Genomic DNA, 16,141 nt, shown 5'->3' on the forward strand with positions numbered 1-16,141 from the left:
ATACAACATTAATTTTAAGGGTTAAATAATAGCAGTGTAAAGATGCTAAATACAGTCATAAATTATCATTGAAATTCAAAATATAAATATTTGTATATGGGGCCAATACCAATTTTAACTGGGTCACCACAATATAGCTCATAAAGGCTTAATGTCAGATCCACATAGTATCTGGCCCTTACAAATTACGATCAATTTATGTGACCAATTTTAAAAGACTACAAAAAATAAATAAGAGTTTACACAAAATACGCTGAAGATTTGGGAGTGAACCCAACTAACTCTCCTGAGGCCGGATCTTCAGTGCGTTTGCTGTGTTTCAAGACTAATAAAATATGCTGCTCTAAAGATGGTGCTGACTGATCAAAGACAGTCGTAACATCAGTAGCCATTAATGATACCGTCTCTTCGTGTAAGCTTCTCCGGTTTGGTAATTGAAAAGACCATCTGTGTGGTTGTCTATTTGCTTTCAGTAGAGAAGCAGCCCGTTAAGCATCAAATCTGTAATTGAAGTTGATTCGGACATGTTGACTGCTTTTGTGGTCCGTTTCTTTAAACACCTTTTATTTTCCAAATAAACATGTCATATGGTAGAGAAAACCCCTTTGGCTCACAAGCCCATATGTTTACAAATCTAATAACGGATTGTTTTTTTTCCTTTGTGCAAATGATTGCATGCATGCCAGCATTAGGGAATATGCAGAGACCATCAGCCTGATGACCTTGTGCGATAAAGCTGCCTGAGAAATTAAGATAAATGTTTGGAGGCGACAACTGCATTCCCGGACGCTTTCTTGCGTGTTGTACTGTAGCTTAAAAGCAAACAAACGCACACTAATAAGAGAAAAAATTGACATGTACGGTTTGATGTTCCATCCATTTTCTATACCGCTTGTTCATCAGCTTAATATAGATTTTTAAATGGTTATAATTAGTCACTGTTTATTTAATAATGCATATTCTTTGTCCTCTCCATGGTGGAATTTCCTCTTCAAACGGTTGCTTGGCCTGTGTTAGTTCGATTAATGATGGGAATTTGTATTGTTTGAAGACTATCTGACTGGCTTGTGGCTTGGGTGTGTGCATTCTGGATCAATAGTTTTTCTTTTGCTCTGCTTCTTGAATTAACAACATCATTGATTACCCGTCACGGATTGATTAATTTCCCTCTTAGAGCACTGATTCGATCAATTAGTAGTTGATGGGGTGCACTTGGGGCAAATGATTTTTTTTTTATATGCAGTAGAATATAAATTAATTGTTTGGAGGAATTGTTCAATTTTTTTTTTTTTAAACCCAGCTCGTAGACTTGCTGTTCTATGCAGAGGGTGAGACGTGTATTGTAGACACTCGGGAAAAGAATTTCCTTTAGTTTATATTGTTTTGGGGGTGGAGTAGGAGTGCTGGCTGTGATGGATGATAAGCCATTTTGGCTTCATTCCGATAAATGTGCAGCGTTCCACTTGGGCTTTCCTTTCAGGCCCCAGCTAACAAAACCACGATGGAGACAGATGTGCCTCTACTGTGCTGGGTGTTTGAAGAAGGAGAAAAATTAACTGCACAAGGAAAGAGGGAGGGGACACAGAGCATGATAAAAATGGTATAGACAGAGAGAGATGGTCACTGTGTAATAACAGATTAGGGCAGCTCAAGCGTAAGGAAAGAATATGTTTTAAAAGGTGGAAAAGACGAGAGAGGGAAAAAGAAGAACTCTGGTTTGAACACGCCCTATGGGTGTTCTCTTTTTCATTTTTTTTATGGGTGTTCTCTTTATCACACCATTTGTTTTAATCGACCCTAACCCCACTTTGTTTCCTTCCCCTTTAGACATATCCCCCAGGAGTGGCCCTATTGCCCAGATTTGCCATTGGGGAGCATCCTCGCATTCAGACAGCACTTGCGGTGCCAACAACTGGAATCAAGGAAAAATTGACGGAAGTGACACTGAAGCTTGGCCCTCTATTAGCCGCAGCAGTGACCCCGGCCATCCTGCAGCACCAGAATGCCCCTTGGGCTCAGCTAACTACAGCACAGACGTCAGCGCTGTCACTACCGTCGGTAATACTTTTCTGAGTATGGCCACAGGTGCCACAGGCCAGCCGGCCCACTACACATCCCTCAAATCAAACAATAACATGATGACAGGACCTGGGTCTGCCAACACATTGTCCAGTAACAGAGGTTGGGGCTCAGACGCCAAACAAGATGGAATGAACGGAGGGCGAGGAGCCACACCTAATCATTGGGGCTCACCCGGTTTTAACTTGAATCTTAATCCCAGTGCCAACCCATCAGCGTGGCCTGTTCTCGGTCAAGAGGGCGGCGGTGGTGTTATTGGCCCAAATGGGGTCTCCCCCTCATCTCACCCACCAGGCAATGGAAACATTGGCAACGGGAGCCTTGGAGGCACAAGCACGTGTGGCGGAGGTTGGGTTAGCATGGTTGGTGCTAATGAAAATGAACAGCAGCGCCCTTCAACTAACACAAGCTTGCCCTTCAATATGGAAACTAACCTTAACACTGATGGACCAAACCACACCAAGCAACAAGCTCAGGAGCCAATGAGCCCTCTCCACGGCTTAACTGGCTGGGGAGGTCAGTCGCCAACTGAATCATCCCAACTCAATGAAGACACAACAGGCAGCTCTGGATGGGGTAGCGGTGAAACTAAGGCAGCTGACTCCCCCAAAGACTCTGGCTGGGACGCCGCTCCCCCCGCAGGCCTCTCTGCTTGGGGCCGACAAGGAAGCGGGGGTGGCGGCAGTAATGGAAGTGGTGGCTGGGGTGACTGGGGGAAATCCTCAGGAGGTGGAGATGCATCGAAAGGCTGGGACTCTGTTGAACCTGTCGTTACAGGTTCAGGTCAAGAGCAACAACTTGGATCATGGGGTAAGCAAGCTGGAGCTGCCCCAGCCAGCGAAGGTAGTGGGGACAGTAGAGATGGGCATTCTCACCACAGAGATAGGTCCTCAAGCATGGATTATACCCCAGTGTTACCCCGACAAGACCTGGACCCTCGGGTGCTCAGTAACACCGGTTGGGGACAGACTCCTATCCGACAGCACACGGTGTGGGAGATGGAGGAAGCCAACTCTGATGATGGCAAAAGCAACAGCAGCTCAGACACATTTGAAAGTTCTAGTTCTAACAGTGGATCTGTGTGCACCAATGGCGGTACCGTCAACCCCAACATGGGTACCAATCCGCGGCATGGATCTGATGGAAAACATGAGAGTGAAGGATCATCAGGCTGGGGAGCCCCTCCACCTCCGCCAGTTGAGACTTCCTCGGGATGGGGCGATGCCCCGCATTCACAGAAAGAAGCCACCAATGGCACTACCAGTGGCTGGGGAGACCCCAGCGGACCGAAAAATGTAGGCATGACATCTTGGGGCTCTGAGGACAAGGCACCAAGCTGGGACAGTGACATGACAAAAAGCCAGTCCAATAATTGGGGGGAGGGCCCGCTTAGGTCCCGTGGTTGGGGAAATAGTAATAGCGGTGCCAACAGTTCTAGCACGAGAGACTGGGGAGAACCAGAGCGCAAGAACAATGGCTCCCCCAGCAGCATGTGGGAAGGAGAAGCAGGCAATGGAGGTAATGGGAGATGGAAGGATAATCCGAGAGAGGCAATTCGAGGAGGTGCGAAACTTACTACGTCTTCTGTAAGTGGCGGCACATGGGGAGAAGCATCCCGTGCCAATGGTCCAGTGCAGGGCACCTGGGGCTCCTCCAAGACCACAGAAAGCAGTGGCAGCAGCACTGGTAGTGGAGGAGGGGGTAGCATTGGTTCTTGGGGAGGTCCTGGTTCTGTCAAACAGAACACCTCCGGCTGGAGCAGTGGCAGCAAACAGGACCAAGGCTTGGAATCTACAGGTTGGGAGGAGCCCTCCCCTCCTTCTATCCGTAGGAAGATGGAGATCGATGATGGAACGTCTACCTGGGGAGATCCTGGCACACACAGCAAGACTGTCAATATGTGGGATCGCAATAATCCCAATAATAATCCCGGCAACAGCGGCCCACCTCCCATTAAGAACGGTGGCATGATCACGTCCAACAATAACAATCACCCCGTTGGCCCTGGCAGCAACAATCACCACCACGGCCACCCAATGCACCACCATCCTCACCATGCCAACGTTCCAAGCCATCTCCAACATCAGCATCATGGAAACAACTATGGGCCACCCAACACTTGTGCCCCACACCCAGGTGCCGGCCCCCAGAGTCGACCTCCCCTTGCTAACCCAGGTAAACAAACCACATATGGACTTTCTTGTATGGTCTCAATACATGGAGGTAGTTCAAAACTGGTTTGAAATAAGTACATCTATTTCAGTCATTATCAGATGGCGTGACTAAATTCTCATTACAACCATTATCGTCAAGAATTGTTAGGTATTCCAAGCATTATTTCTTCCACTAATAATTCTTTTGCGGTGATTCATAAGTGGTTAGTCTTAATGACACATATGCATAATTAAGTCTGTCCAGTTATTTTAATTTATTGCACACCGTTCAAATGTGTCAAGGCGGCATATATATGCATAAAAGACGTCAGTGCTTTTACTACTTAACTGTAACTCCTCACTATTCGATTGAGTGACACCATTGCCCCCCGCTGTTAACCAGTTGGTCTGCATTTATAAGTATAAAATGAGTATTTGAAGGGCATCGTTAATATTAAATTTAATTCCAGGGACAATAAAACTGTTAGCAATTAGTTTCCTTGATTGTGATGGCATTCGAGATTGCTCTGGAATATCAATTACCTTTTCAGGAAATGCCCATATCTGTTTTCCAGGATGGGGAGACCTCCCCAGTGTTCAGCCTAAGTCGGAGCCTGCTTGGGGGGAGCCTGCAGCTCCAACATCAGCTGTGGACAACGGCACGTCTGCTTGGGGCAAACCGTCAGGAGGTTTCAGCGGATGGGGAGATGGTGTTCATGAGCCGGCTGGACCTTACGGGAGGACCAACGGACCCTCCTGTGCTGCACCCTGCAAGCCTGGTAAATGAATGTCACCTTAGTGGTGACTTTTTGGGTTCTGGTCTTCTTGGAAGGTTTTTGAAACCAAGCGCTGCATTGAGTTACTATTCATGAGCAGTGTGTGGAAATGAAAACATTGCCATCCAGTGGTCAAGCTCAAAACTGCCCACTGTGCTCATTTGGCATACATTGCATTTACATGGAATTATTTTCTCGAGTATTCTTTTTCAAACCCGCCCTTGTTTTGTTTTTTTTCATTAGGTCCCAAACCTATGCAAGACAGCTGGGGGAACGGAGGGGACGAAATGGGCATGTCTACAGGCCAGTGGGACACTGAGGACGGGGACATGTGGAGCAGCCCCACCTCGCTAGACAGCAGCTCCTCTTGCAATTCCTGGGGCAATGGACCCAGAAAGGGCCCAAGCAAGGTCTACATTTGAACAAAAATATGCATCTCTACACGTGTGCACATATTGATCATGGATTTTTTTTAATTTTTTTTTTAAACATGTTTGACTTTTGTGTCCTCAGGGGAAGATGATTAACAAACCAGATGAGACCTGGATCATGAATCGTCTCATCAAACAACTCACTGACATGGGTTTTCCGGTATGTGTCATTTATTCTACAAATATTTAGACTGACATTCATCATCAATAAGCCTTCTTGAAGGCTAAGGTTTTGTTTACTGTTTGAGGAACTGATGGAATCCCTGTTACAGAGAGATCCTGCTGAGGAGGCATTGAAGAGCAACAACATGAATCTTGACCAGGCCATGAGTGAGTTCACATTTTCGGAATGGTGTGCCTCTGTCTGTACGTATATTCCTAATATTGTTAACGTTATCTCCCTCTCAGGTGCTCTGCTGGAGAAGAAGACTGACCTGGACAAGCGTACAATGGGCATTTCCGATTACAGCAACGGCCTGAACAAGCCACTGGTGTGTCGACCATCCCTGCTCTCTAAAGATCCCTCCGACCGCAACGCCTACCTTGACAAGGTAGCAAGCTGGAGGCTTTGAAAAATGTCACTCGCTCGTCTTTGCTCACTCTTATCACTATTTGTCACCTTTATCACCGCTCAATTCCAGGATGGCGTTCTTTCCGACGATGCCCCCCCATCACCATTTATGCCTTCCCCCAACCTGAAGCTCCCCCTGGCCAACAGTAGCCTTCCTGGGCAGGGTCTGGGACCGGGCAACTCGGGGCTGGCCATGCAAAACTTGAACAACAGACAGGTATTGTTTGCAACATTTCGATACAGTTTTGTGTGCACAAAGTCAAAGGTTAGAGTGAATGTCTTGCTGGATCGATTCATCCATCCATCCATTGGTGTACCCAGATACCCAGTGGAATGTTTGGCCACAGTGGAGCAGCACAAAGCCGGGCCATGCAGCAGCAGCAGCAGCAGCAGCAGCCTCCTCAGCCACCAGTGCCACCTCTGAGCTCCTCCATGCCTAGTCTACGTGCTCAAGTGCCTCAGTTTCTCTCCCCTCAGGTACAAAGACTCTACCATTAAGAAATGAATCCTATGAAATCTCCATGTGTAAATGTCCGTTCTGTCATATTTTGGGCTGCTTTTATTTTTTACTCATGAATCACAATCATTGGTTTACTTGCAGGTCCAAGCACAGCTCTTGCAATTTGCAGCAAAAAACATTGGTCTGAACCCTGCACTTTTAACCTCGCCAATAAACCCTCAACAAATGACCCTGTTGTACCAACTTCAGCAACTGCAAATGGTGAGTCGCTCTTTTTGATTGATAGATTGACTTTACATTTCTGATTCGACAAGGGAGTCATGAAACCATCAATTTAACAACTTATATCGTGTGGTTTTTGTTCCCCTTTTTTTATCCAGGCATACCAGCGTTTACAAATCCAGCAGCAGATGATGCAGGCGCAACGTAACGTTTCCGGTCCCATTCGACAACAAGAGCAGCAAGTGAGTCAATGCTGCACAAAATCCTGTGATGATCAATGTGACACACTTCTGGAGCATGACTGTATGACCTGACTGCAAAATCAATTCAGTACATCCACTTGAGTTGCTACATCAGTACTTGTGTGGGCAATGTTTATTTGCACTGTTAATACTTGCCACTTTAATTTTTTTTCCCCCCACTGCTCTGTGTCTATCCACTTGTAGGTCGCACGCACAATCACCAACATGCAGCAGCAGATCCAGCAGCACCAGCGTCAGCTCTACCAGGCGCTGTTGATGAAGCAGCAGCAGCAGCTTCCCTCTCATTCCGCCTCCTCTTCCTCCTCCCAAGCTGGTCTGCATGCCCCCGGTGGCCCCACCGGAGGCCCCGGATCCGCAAAATCAACCCTGGACTCTTTCACAGGCCCACATCACGCTCCGGGCCTGGCCGACTCACTGCACACCAAAGAGCCGCTGTCTTCACCCAACGCCTACAGCACCTACCCTCTTTGTGAGTCTTTAACAGAACGCAATTAAGAGCTGTGTTTACCGAAGCGCTGTCAATTTGGCAAGAGCCTTGGTTACTATGGAAGCAGCAAGTTGGGGCTTGTTCACACAGCTGTAACTTTTGGCTGCTCCCTGCCAATAAAATGGAACAATAAATAGAGCTAATTGCTTTCGGTGAAGAGGTTGTTGCCTCAGCAGCAGCAGCCGAGCTAAAACACAATCCACATTTAGCTGACCTATTTCTTTTAATAGTAACCAGTGCAGTCTTAAATACTTCAGTATAAATATGCTCAATATGAAATAATCATTGCAATGCATGCAAAATGTGTTTTTCAATCCTTGTTACCTGTGTGTGCAGCTGGACTGAATCCAAACATGAATGTAAACTGCATCGAGGTTGGGGGTCTGTCTCTGAAGGAGCCCCCTCAGCCCCAGTCCCGCCTGTCCCAGTGGACGCACTCCAACTCCATGGACAGCCTCGGCGGCAACACCTCAAACCTGGAGAACAACCTCAACAAACACGGTGAGTCAAACATTCCTAGCTTAGTGAGACCTAAAAATATATGGATTTAAGTCATTCGTGTTTTTTGCTAGGTGCCATATCTGCCGCCTCTACCCTGGGGCCCCCTGGGAAGCCCTCACAGCTGGAGGATTCCTACAGCCCATACAATCTGATGTCCAGCTCGGACTCCCCCGCCAGCTCCTTGGTACCCTCAGACAGCTGGGGCCAAGGCAAGAACCCCAATGAAAAGATCACCAACGGGACCAACATTAACTGGCCCCCAGGTGAGGACAACAACAAATGAATAGCACTGCTCTTCCTCACAATATTTGTGACAATATACTTTGTTTTGCATCTTCAGAATTCTGCCCAGGCGTGCCCTGGAAGGGCCTTCAGAATATTGACCCTGAGAATGACCCCAATATGACCCCCGGAAGTGTCCCCAGCGGTCCCACCATCAACACTAACATCCATGACGTCAACAGATACCTTCTGCGTGACAGGAATGGAGGTAAAGAGGGACACAAGATAAGACCAATCTAATCAGGACAGCCAATGACACTACGCCATCTTGACTGGTAAATGACATCATGGCGGTACAGAAATGATGGCGTGCCACCGTAACATTGTGTAGGTCCTGTAAGTTGCTTGCTGTCTCAACAACAACATTTTACTCACTTCCCCATCAAGCAGCTGCACCTTTGCCGACCACAAAAAGGAAATGTCAGTTAGCAGTTTCTATATGATTTTTTTTTTTGGGGCTTCGAAGGAATTCACAATTCAAGAAGTGATGCTGAAATAAAACACAGCCTAAAACACTGACCTAATTTCCCTTTGCTCTGTCATAGGTAAATTGTCTGATGTGAAGTCCACCTGGTCCACGGGCTCCATAACCCAGAACCAAGCCTCCCTCACCCACGAGCTATGGAAAGTCCCTCAAGGCCCACGCGGCTCCGCTGCCCCGTCCCGACCCCCACCGGGCCTTACCAACACCAAACCTTCCTCTACCTGGGGGGGAAACTCACTGGGTCTGTCCCAAGGCTGGAGTGGCTCTTACTCCTCTGGTGGGTATAAATATTGTCACAGGGAGAAATATCGATCAAATCCTTGATGACTTGGAAATTTTTTATCAAATAGAGTGAAGATTACATCTGCTCTCTATTGATGGCTTATCTTGTTGCGCATACCCTGCTGAACTGACATCCTGAGGTTTACCGCCTCTTAAAGAGGCCTCATTGGTTTTTTTAAACTGCTTTGCGCGTCACCTGTGCCCTTTAGAAGCAATGTTTGGGTGAGCGGCCCTTTCCGGTAACAAAAAATAATTTTTGTTTTTGCTATTTTTAAGAACGTTTCTGAAAGTTTCAAATATCTTCTATCCTCATTTTAACAGAGGGGACCACCTGGAGTACAGACAGCTCCAACAGAACCAGCAGCTGGCTGGTGCTGAGAAATCTCACACCTCAAGTAAGTGTGCTCTTTATTTGAAGACTCGGTTCAAGTTGAATTGATCTGGTTGCTTGAACTTTACCCAAAATGGATGCCGTGTGAGTTTGAGTATCGACATCATGTGACTTCAGTGGCCACGTCCTCTAACCCCCACGCTTCGGCATATTTTGCTGACTCTGCAGATCGACGGCTCGACTCTGCGGACCCTGTGCATGCAGCACGGCCCCTTGATCACATTCCACCTCAACCTGACCCAAGGGAACGCCGTGGTGCGCTACAGCTCCAAGGACGAGGCTGCCAAGGCCCAGAAGTCTCTGCACATGTAAGTGTTCCAAGCTGTATGGAAATATGACACCCAAAGGCGGTCGGGATGATTTGGTTGAGCCGTGCTGTGTTTTGTGTCAGGTGTGTGCTAGGGAACACCACCATCCTGGCGGAGTTTGCTGGCGAGGAGGAGGTGAACCGCTTCTTTGCACAAGGCCAGTCGCTGGCCTCAAACAACGCCACCAGCTGGCAGGCCAACCCCGGAACCAATCAGAATCGAATGGGCGGGGCTGCGGCGTCACACTCCATGGGCCAGTGGAGCACCGGCGGAGGAGGAGGCGGCGGCAAGGCCAGCGGAGGCGACCTGCTTTGGGGGGCAGTGCCCCAATACTCCAGCCTGTGGGGGCCTCCGAGCGGGGAGGACTCACGTGTGATCGGGAGCCCCACCCCCATTAATACCCTGCTGCCTGGTGACCTGCTGAGTGGGGAGTCCATGTAGAAGGATGCCACAGGTACGATGGATGCAGCACCACCACCACGACATGGATGTTGTACCAACAGGAGCAAAACCCAAGCAAATCATGTGGCGATAATCAACACCATTTGACAACTTTCTGCAACTGTGAAATGGGAAACGGAAGGCTCGACCTGCCTTCTGTTTCTTCTATGTTACTTTTTATTCCTTTTATTTTGCAACCTAAAAAAAAAAAAAAAACTCAAGCACGACACAAAGAAACCTTTTTGAGTCTTTTTTTTTAGGAGAAGCAATCAAAGCTGCCATCTACCTTTTCCCTCCAAGAAGAATCATCCCTGACAAAAAAAAAAAAAAAAGACTCTCAAGCGACCATTCCCAGCATGCCCTTGGCCAATGATGTGGTTGGATGACCTTAACTCGTTACTCTTTGTTTCTCAGCACTAATATTAGCCTTAGGTGCTCACCAGGTCCTTTCCAAACCGCCTTTTTTTTGTTGTTGTTGATAAACTGAAGAAGCAGACGGAACCTTGCACAGTTTTTGACCTCTTGAGCCAGCGACTGGTGTAAAACTCTTCGAAAGGCCCAGCTCCTCGGACTCTTCACTTCTCCTTGGACGCCGGACGGCTGGTTCATTGTTCTGATGTCCGTCCCCCAACATATAAGCTCTGAGCAACTGCGGCGGCGCCCAATCACTGACGAGATCCTCGCGGTCACCTCCAGTTTGCTTGCTGGTGCTTTGTGGAATCTTCTACACCGTTTCTGGAAGTGTCATCGCAGGGAAAAGGAGAGAGGACGCGGCTTTAACTCTTTTGAACGTGACGGTTTACATTGTGCAATATACACCGTAGAACTCTCTGTCTGTCCTGGCAGAGCTGGTCAGTTTTTGGAACTTGAAAGACCTTTTTGTTGTTGTTGTTGTCCTTTTGGGAGGGGGGGGTGTTCCCTCCGCATCGCCATTAGAAAATCCGTGCAAGGTGGAGGAAAACAAAGAAGCAGTTTGGACTTTTGATGCACACTTCCTGTCTGCGTGCCGCACCCACAGCCAACAAGAGACTGAATCCCATTGGACGCCTCTGGGTGTCTGGCACAATACCAAATAAAAAAAAAAAAAGGGTGGAGGGGGGCCTGAGGGTAAGTTCTCCCAATGCAGTAGACCTACGAGGCTTCTTATCATAGCACTTATGAGGAGCTTGTGGCTTCGACTCCATAAAGAAATCAAAACAAGACAAAAGCTCTGACAAAGGGAAAACGCAACGTCATCTTTGTGACAAACGGGAACAATTCTTCACTGTTACTCCAAAATGTCCAAGCCTTGCTCACTCTGGAGACCGAGCGTGGGTGGTCATCGGGTTGTGGGGCGAGTAGCGTCGGGGGGCGTCCACTGAGTGCCTCTTCGCTGTGGTCCGCCGTCCCGCCCCCCGCCCAGGTGTCCGACAGCAGCACTTCCTCCCCCGGGCAACGTCTGGCAATAAACCAGACCAACCTTTCTCAGTTGTTCAAACGCAAAGATCACTTTAGCTGGAAGATCTACTAGTCATATTTCTGGATTGTCTCTCGTTGTTGTTTTGTGTCCACGATGCATACGAAAGAGCCTCTCACTGTTCATATGCAGAAACATTTTTGCTCAGAGTGTGCTCATCCTGTGTAATGAATGCAAAACAAGGAGAAATACTATTGATTGTCTATCGCTTTTTGGAGCTCATCATGCTTTGTGTTGGACAGTATTCTGTAGTACTTCCAGATCTGGGGGTGTTTTTCATTCTTGTGACCCAAGCTGCTCCACCTGCCCACAGGTTGCCCATTGTGACCCCCTCAACACCGGCCACATCCAGTAACCCCCCCGCCCCGCCCCTGAGGCACAGAGGGCCCCTTGTATCTGTTTCTATGCAAAAGACGAGAATCCGGGGCCCCTAACAAGCACGCCGCCACTCCAGCACTGCTCCCACCCCTACTGTGAACTTCACTACGGCCGCCATTTTCTCTAGACACTGTCCCTAAAGTGGAGTGGGAAGATTTTATCAAAGGCTTGTGTCCAGACTTGATCTCAGGGTAGGGGGGGACACACCGAGCACCACCATGCAGCTCGCTCTCCACGCCTGTCCTTAGTTTTCTTGTACACACACCTCACGCAATGAAAAGACGCCAATGTACTGTGCCAACTTCAATTTGCTGAATAGAGCACTTGTGTTCCCTTTTGAAAGGGGAAGCGGGGGGGGGGCAACAGCATCACACCCTGAAATGACAAATGTTTAGTTTGTTTTTTGTTTAACATAGCGCGGGGGGGGAGCGTATCAGTTTGCTTCAGTGCACAGTTGATGATGGGTAATCCCGGGTACATATTTTTTTAAAACCAAAAAAAACCAACGTACAAATCACATTTTAACATCATTTTTATGAAGTTTGACATAAAAATAGTAAAGAAAAAAAAAGCTTAAAAAATGTAAATGAGAAAAAAAAAAACAAGATCTATGATATGTTCAAGCTCTGCACTTCTAGCTGAAACGTCTCCGGTCGTCACGTTCTGCTAACACCACAAACAAGTAGACACACGACTGGGGTGCCTTTTATTTCAATGGATTTGATTTGTTTTCATTGTGGACGCTGTATTTATCTGATTCTCGTTTTGTGTCGACATCCTGCTCAAAGCAGGCCCGATGTTGAAAAGTCCATTTCCACTGTATCGGAGTGGGTGAGAGGTACACAGTTTTAAATCAAGAAGGAAAAAAGGGGGTAGGGACAAAGGCTACCTTTCAGGACACTGCGTCCTGCAGCACACGAGCAAAAATCACTATTGCCTGTTTCTGTAAAACTGCCTTGATCCAAAAAGCTCAGACAGACCCAATAGTCCACCAGTACCACGCCCAGAAAGTCAAAAGGGGCTTTCCCATGCTGCACCAGCATCGAGAGGCTCTCCTCTCCACAGCTCTCTACTCCATTGCAGTACGTACAATATACATATAAACAGTTGCATATATATATATACACACACAAATGTACTTTACGTGTATATACTTTGTATACATGTGCATCAACACCTCGGATGGTAGCCTCGAAAATGTTTTATTTGTGTCTGCAAGATTGAAATGAAGATGAGCAATATGTATTTTCCCCCAGACACACGCACGTGCACGCAAATTTACGAAGGAAGCAATTTGGTTGTAAACGACTACTTGATCACCCGTTCAGCACATTCTGCTTTTCAGCCACACCATGCAGTATACGTCAAAGCCAGTGTACTGTCGTGCGTGTGCGCGTGCGTGCGTGTTTGTTCATTAATCTGCCCTCCAGCATTTGCTAATTTAATTTAAAAAAAAAAAAAATCACATATCAAAAAAAATAACAAAAAATATACTATATTGAACTTGAATACTTGAACTATGGAGTACGAATGAGTATTTGGGCCAAGAACTGCGGATTTTACACTAAAACAAGAATTAGCACTTTTTTTTTTTTTAAACCAAATTAATTCTTGATTTTCACCCCCTTTTCTTTTTTTTTTGCTTTTTGTTTCAAAATTGTATTCTCAGTATTGTCATTAGGACTTTATTCTTGCAAGATCATGACTTCGCTCTCCTTGAAAGATACCTTGAAAGAATACAAACTATGTAAAAATAGAAGTTTATTGTTGGAAAGGTGAAACATTTTCATAAGATTTTTGTAAATAGTAGATACCATGCTCTTGAATATTGCAACTAATTTGTGAATTGGTTTTCATCAACTTTTCTGGAATCAAACACAACTTTGAAGAAGCCTTTTGAATTACCATGACTTGGGTTATCCTTTTTTTCCTTTTTTCCTCGAGACTGGCCCAAATACTCCTTGGTAATGGAGCGCCAATAATGTAATGTGAAGTGAAGTCAGTAAAGGTCTCTCTAACTCTCTCTCGTCTACCAGCTAACATGTAGACGATGCAAATGTTTTTGCATTAAGTGAATCTTTCAGAGAGAGAAAAAAAAAACTGCAAGCATCAGCTACGGTTGTGTGCGACGGATGTTTGAATGTGTGCCAGAAACTGTGTATTTTTTTTTTGGGGTCTGGTTCTCTTCTAATGTTGCACTGAGTGTCTTGTGCCCCTCACTCAGCTAATCGTAGTCAAAAAGTACGGGAGGGGCGACGGTGACAATTCACGTGTACATGTTTACTCAAGGAATTTGTTTGTTTTCATTCTATCTGTACAAAAAAAAAGTTGATCTACCTTATAGTGGCTTTTATTGTGGAGTAATCCCGATGCGGGATTATCATTGAGTATTGCACCCTTTTGTTCCAATAAGGTAAAAAAGTTTTCAAAAAAATGTAAAATATAAATTAAAAAAATAAAATAAATCAAGACAAAGAGGCAAGGCCATAGCTAGGTGTAGAAGGATTGATTGACTAGTGTAGCATCAAGAAGAATTGGGAAGAAAAGGGAGGCGGGGTCATTTCAGAGGTGCCTATCATTTGTGTTCCTGTCGTTTACAAGCATTTCATTTGTGTCACCTTCAAAGAAAGTAGAAATTACTATGACAGGAATGTTGTGTTTTAATAAGCAAATCCTCTTCCGTGGAATATGGACATGAAAACCTTGCAAAATGAGGATATGTATGCTACTTTCAGAACTCTGGGATCGATCAGTGTTGTCGTCATATTTCAAGCTCGGCCCTCGTTCCTTCGTTTGCTCGCTTTCTTGCACACTTGTTGTCGAAACATTCATGAATTTTGTCTCAGGAAGGCCAGAAATTCCAACTTCCCAACACCGCCATCATTTTCCCCCCCCTTTTTATTATTATTATTTTTTTTATAATTTTTTTTGCTTCTCCCAAGCAAGCACTGAAGCTTTTTACGGGGACTTTCAAAACCATGACGACAACAACGTGTTTGTATTGTAGCAAGTGACATATTTACCAAATAAGACTGAGAATCAACTTTGAATATTGAGAAGTAAAAAGAAAAAAAAGTGCTTTACATGTGAAATCTTACGTAGAGATTGCTTTACATTTAAAAACAAGGATCAATGGAAACTCGTTTGTTTTGTTTGTTAGTTTGTGAGTGCAGGATGTTCTCAATCATCTCTCCGTGTGTCCGCGTGACACTTTTCAAGCAACAGAGAGATTTCAAGCGAAAGGATCATGATCTATGCACAAAAGTGGGAGGGTTCAGGGTTTCATGTCGGCTTCTTCTTTGACTAAATGTGCTCATGTCGTTGTCTCGTGTTAGCTAACCCTTTTGACGTCGCCATGCTGTGGAACCCTTCTTAACCAATGAGCGCTTGTCCTTCTGCTTAAAGCACTGTGGGTGGGCCTGAGAAGAAGCCCGTGACTTGCTTTTTGTTTGTTTGTCTTTTGAGGGAGGGATCATATGAGGGGTTGGGGGGGACTTTGCCTTTCTCTATATACTTTAACACACACACACACACAAATAATGGAAAAATGTCTGTAACTGAATTACAAAGTTGTGGCTTTTTAAATGTTGTTCCTTTTTCTCCTCATAGAATGTGATTGTTAAGACATGCACCGGGAAAAAAAAAAAAAGTTTCCATTTGGACTATGGATCTTCTTTCGGATAATATGAATAAAAATTACATTTTCTTGGCTGTTATTTGATGTCTTATCTTTTGTTATCCTATCGACATAAAAAGTGGAAGCCCATTGTACTGGTACCACTAATGATACTAGGCTCCCTCTAGTGGTATATGTGGGAATCATTCTATATACAACTCAGTTATATTTAACTTTTTCAATTGAATTTTGTTTTACTTTTTGAGAAAAATGTGGTTTATTTACCATATTGTGTTTTCTATATGGCCTTGTGTGTTCATTAAACAACATTGTGATCTATATTACCTTTGTGTAACAGGCATAGAGCAGCAAAATCCACCCACCATCCATTTCCAAGGGCTGCTGTCGAGTGAAAATGACATCACAGTTGCTCAGGTAACAACCACTCACTGTTACATCTCGGCTACTGTTTGCTTCATTTTGGAAGCAGCCAGTCGCTTAAACATTAGGCCAATTTTCCAATTTATTTGAAGACTTTTTTATTCTATGTGTTACTGTCC

The 16,141-nt window shown here is 45.6% G+C and overlaps 2 protein-coding genes across 3 annotated transcripts in view; one reads left to right on the top strand and one right to left on the bottom strand.

Annotated features, from left to right (window-relative positions):
* tnrc6c2 (trinucleotide repeat containing adaptor 6C2) overlaps window positions 1–15,681 on the top strand; it is a 32,418-nt gene extending 16,737 nt beyond the window's left edge. The window contains exons 5-23 of one of the 2 annotated variants that reach the window (XM_037262405.1): window positions 1,828–4,254; window positions 4,808–5,011; window positions 5,252–5,418; window positions 5,522–5,599; window positions 5,712–5,769; window positions 5,848–5,990; window positions 6,081–6,227; window positions 6,332–6,487; window positions 6,612–6,731; window positions 6,851–6,934; window positions 7,139–7,268; window positions 7,338–7,424; window positions 7,779–7,943; window positions 8,015–8,206; window positions 8,284–8,433; window positions 8,771–8,986; window positions 9,313–9,386; window positions 9,551–9,690; window positions 9,774–15,681. In XM_037262405.1, the coding sequence (XP_037118300.1) occupies window positions 1,828–4,254; window positions 4,808–5,011; window positions 5,252–5,418; window positions 5,522–5,599; window positions 5,712–5,769; window positions 5,848–5,990; window positions 6,081–6,227; window positions 6,332–6,487; window positions 6,612–6,731; window positions 6,851–6,934; window positions 7,139–7,268; window positions 7,338–7,424; window positions 7,779–7,943; window positions 8,015–8,206; window positions 8,284–8,433; window positions 8,771–8,986; window positions 9,313–9,386; window positions 9,551–9,690; window positions 9,774–10,131 (5,096 nt within the window). In that variant the 3' untranslated portion in view covers window positions 10,132–15,681. Of the gene's footprint in view, window positions 1–1,827; window positions 4,255–4,807; window positions 5,012–5,251; window positions 5,419–5,521; window positions 5,600–5,711; window positions 5,770–5,847; window positions 5,991–6,080; window positions 6,228–6,331; window positions 6,488–6,611; window positions 6,732–6,850; window positions 6,935–7,138; window positions 7,425–7,778; window positions 7,944–8,014; window positions 8,207–8,283; window positions 8,434–8,770; window positions 8,987–9,312; window positions 9,387–9,550; window positions 9,691–9,773 lie in introns of both variants that reach the window. The other variant, XM_037262397.1, reaches the window with a different exon arrangement.
* Window positions 1–16,141, bottom strand: part of LOC119121673 — a 296,445-nt gene that overhangs the window by 228,006 nt on the left and 52,298 nt on the right. The gene's annotated exons all lie outside the window — the stretch shown is intronic.

This window comes from Syngnathus acus, chromosome 1 (genome assembly GCF_901709675.1).
Source record: "Syngnathus acus chromosome 1, fSynAcu1.2, whole genome shotgun sequence".
Classification (NCBI taxonomy): Eukaryota; Metazoa; Chordata; class Actinopteri; order Syngnathiformes; family Syngnathidae; genus Syngnathus; species Syngnathus acus.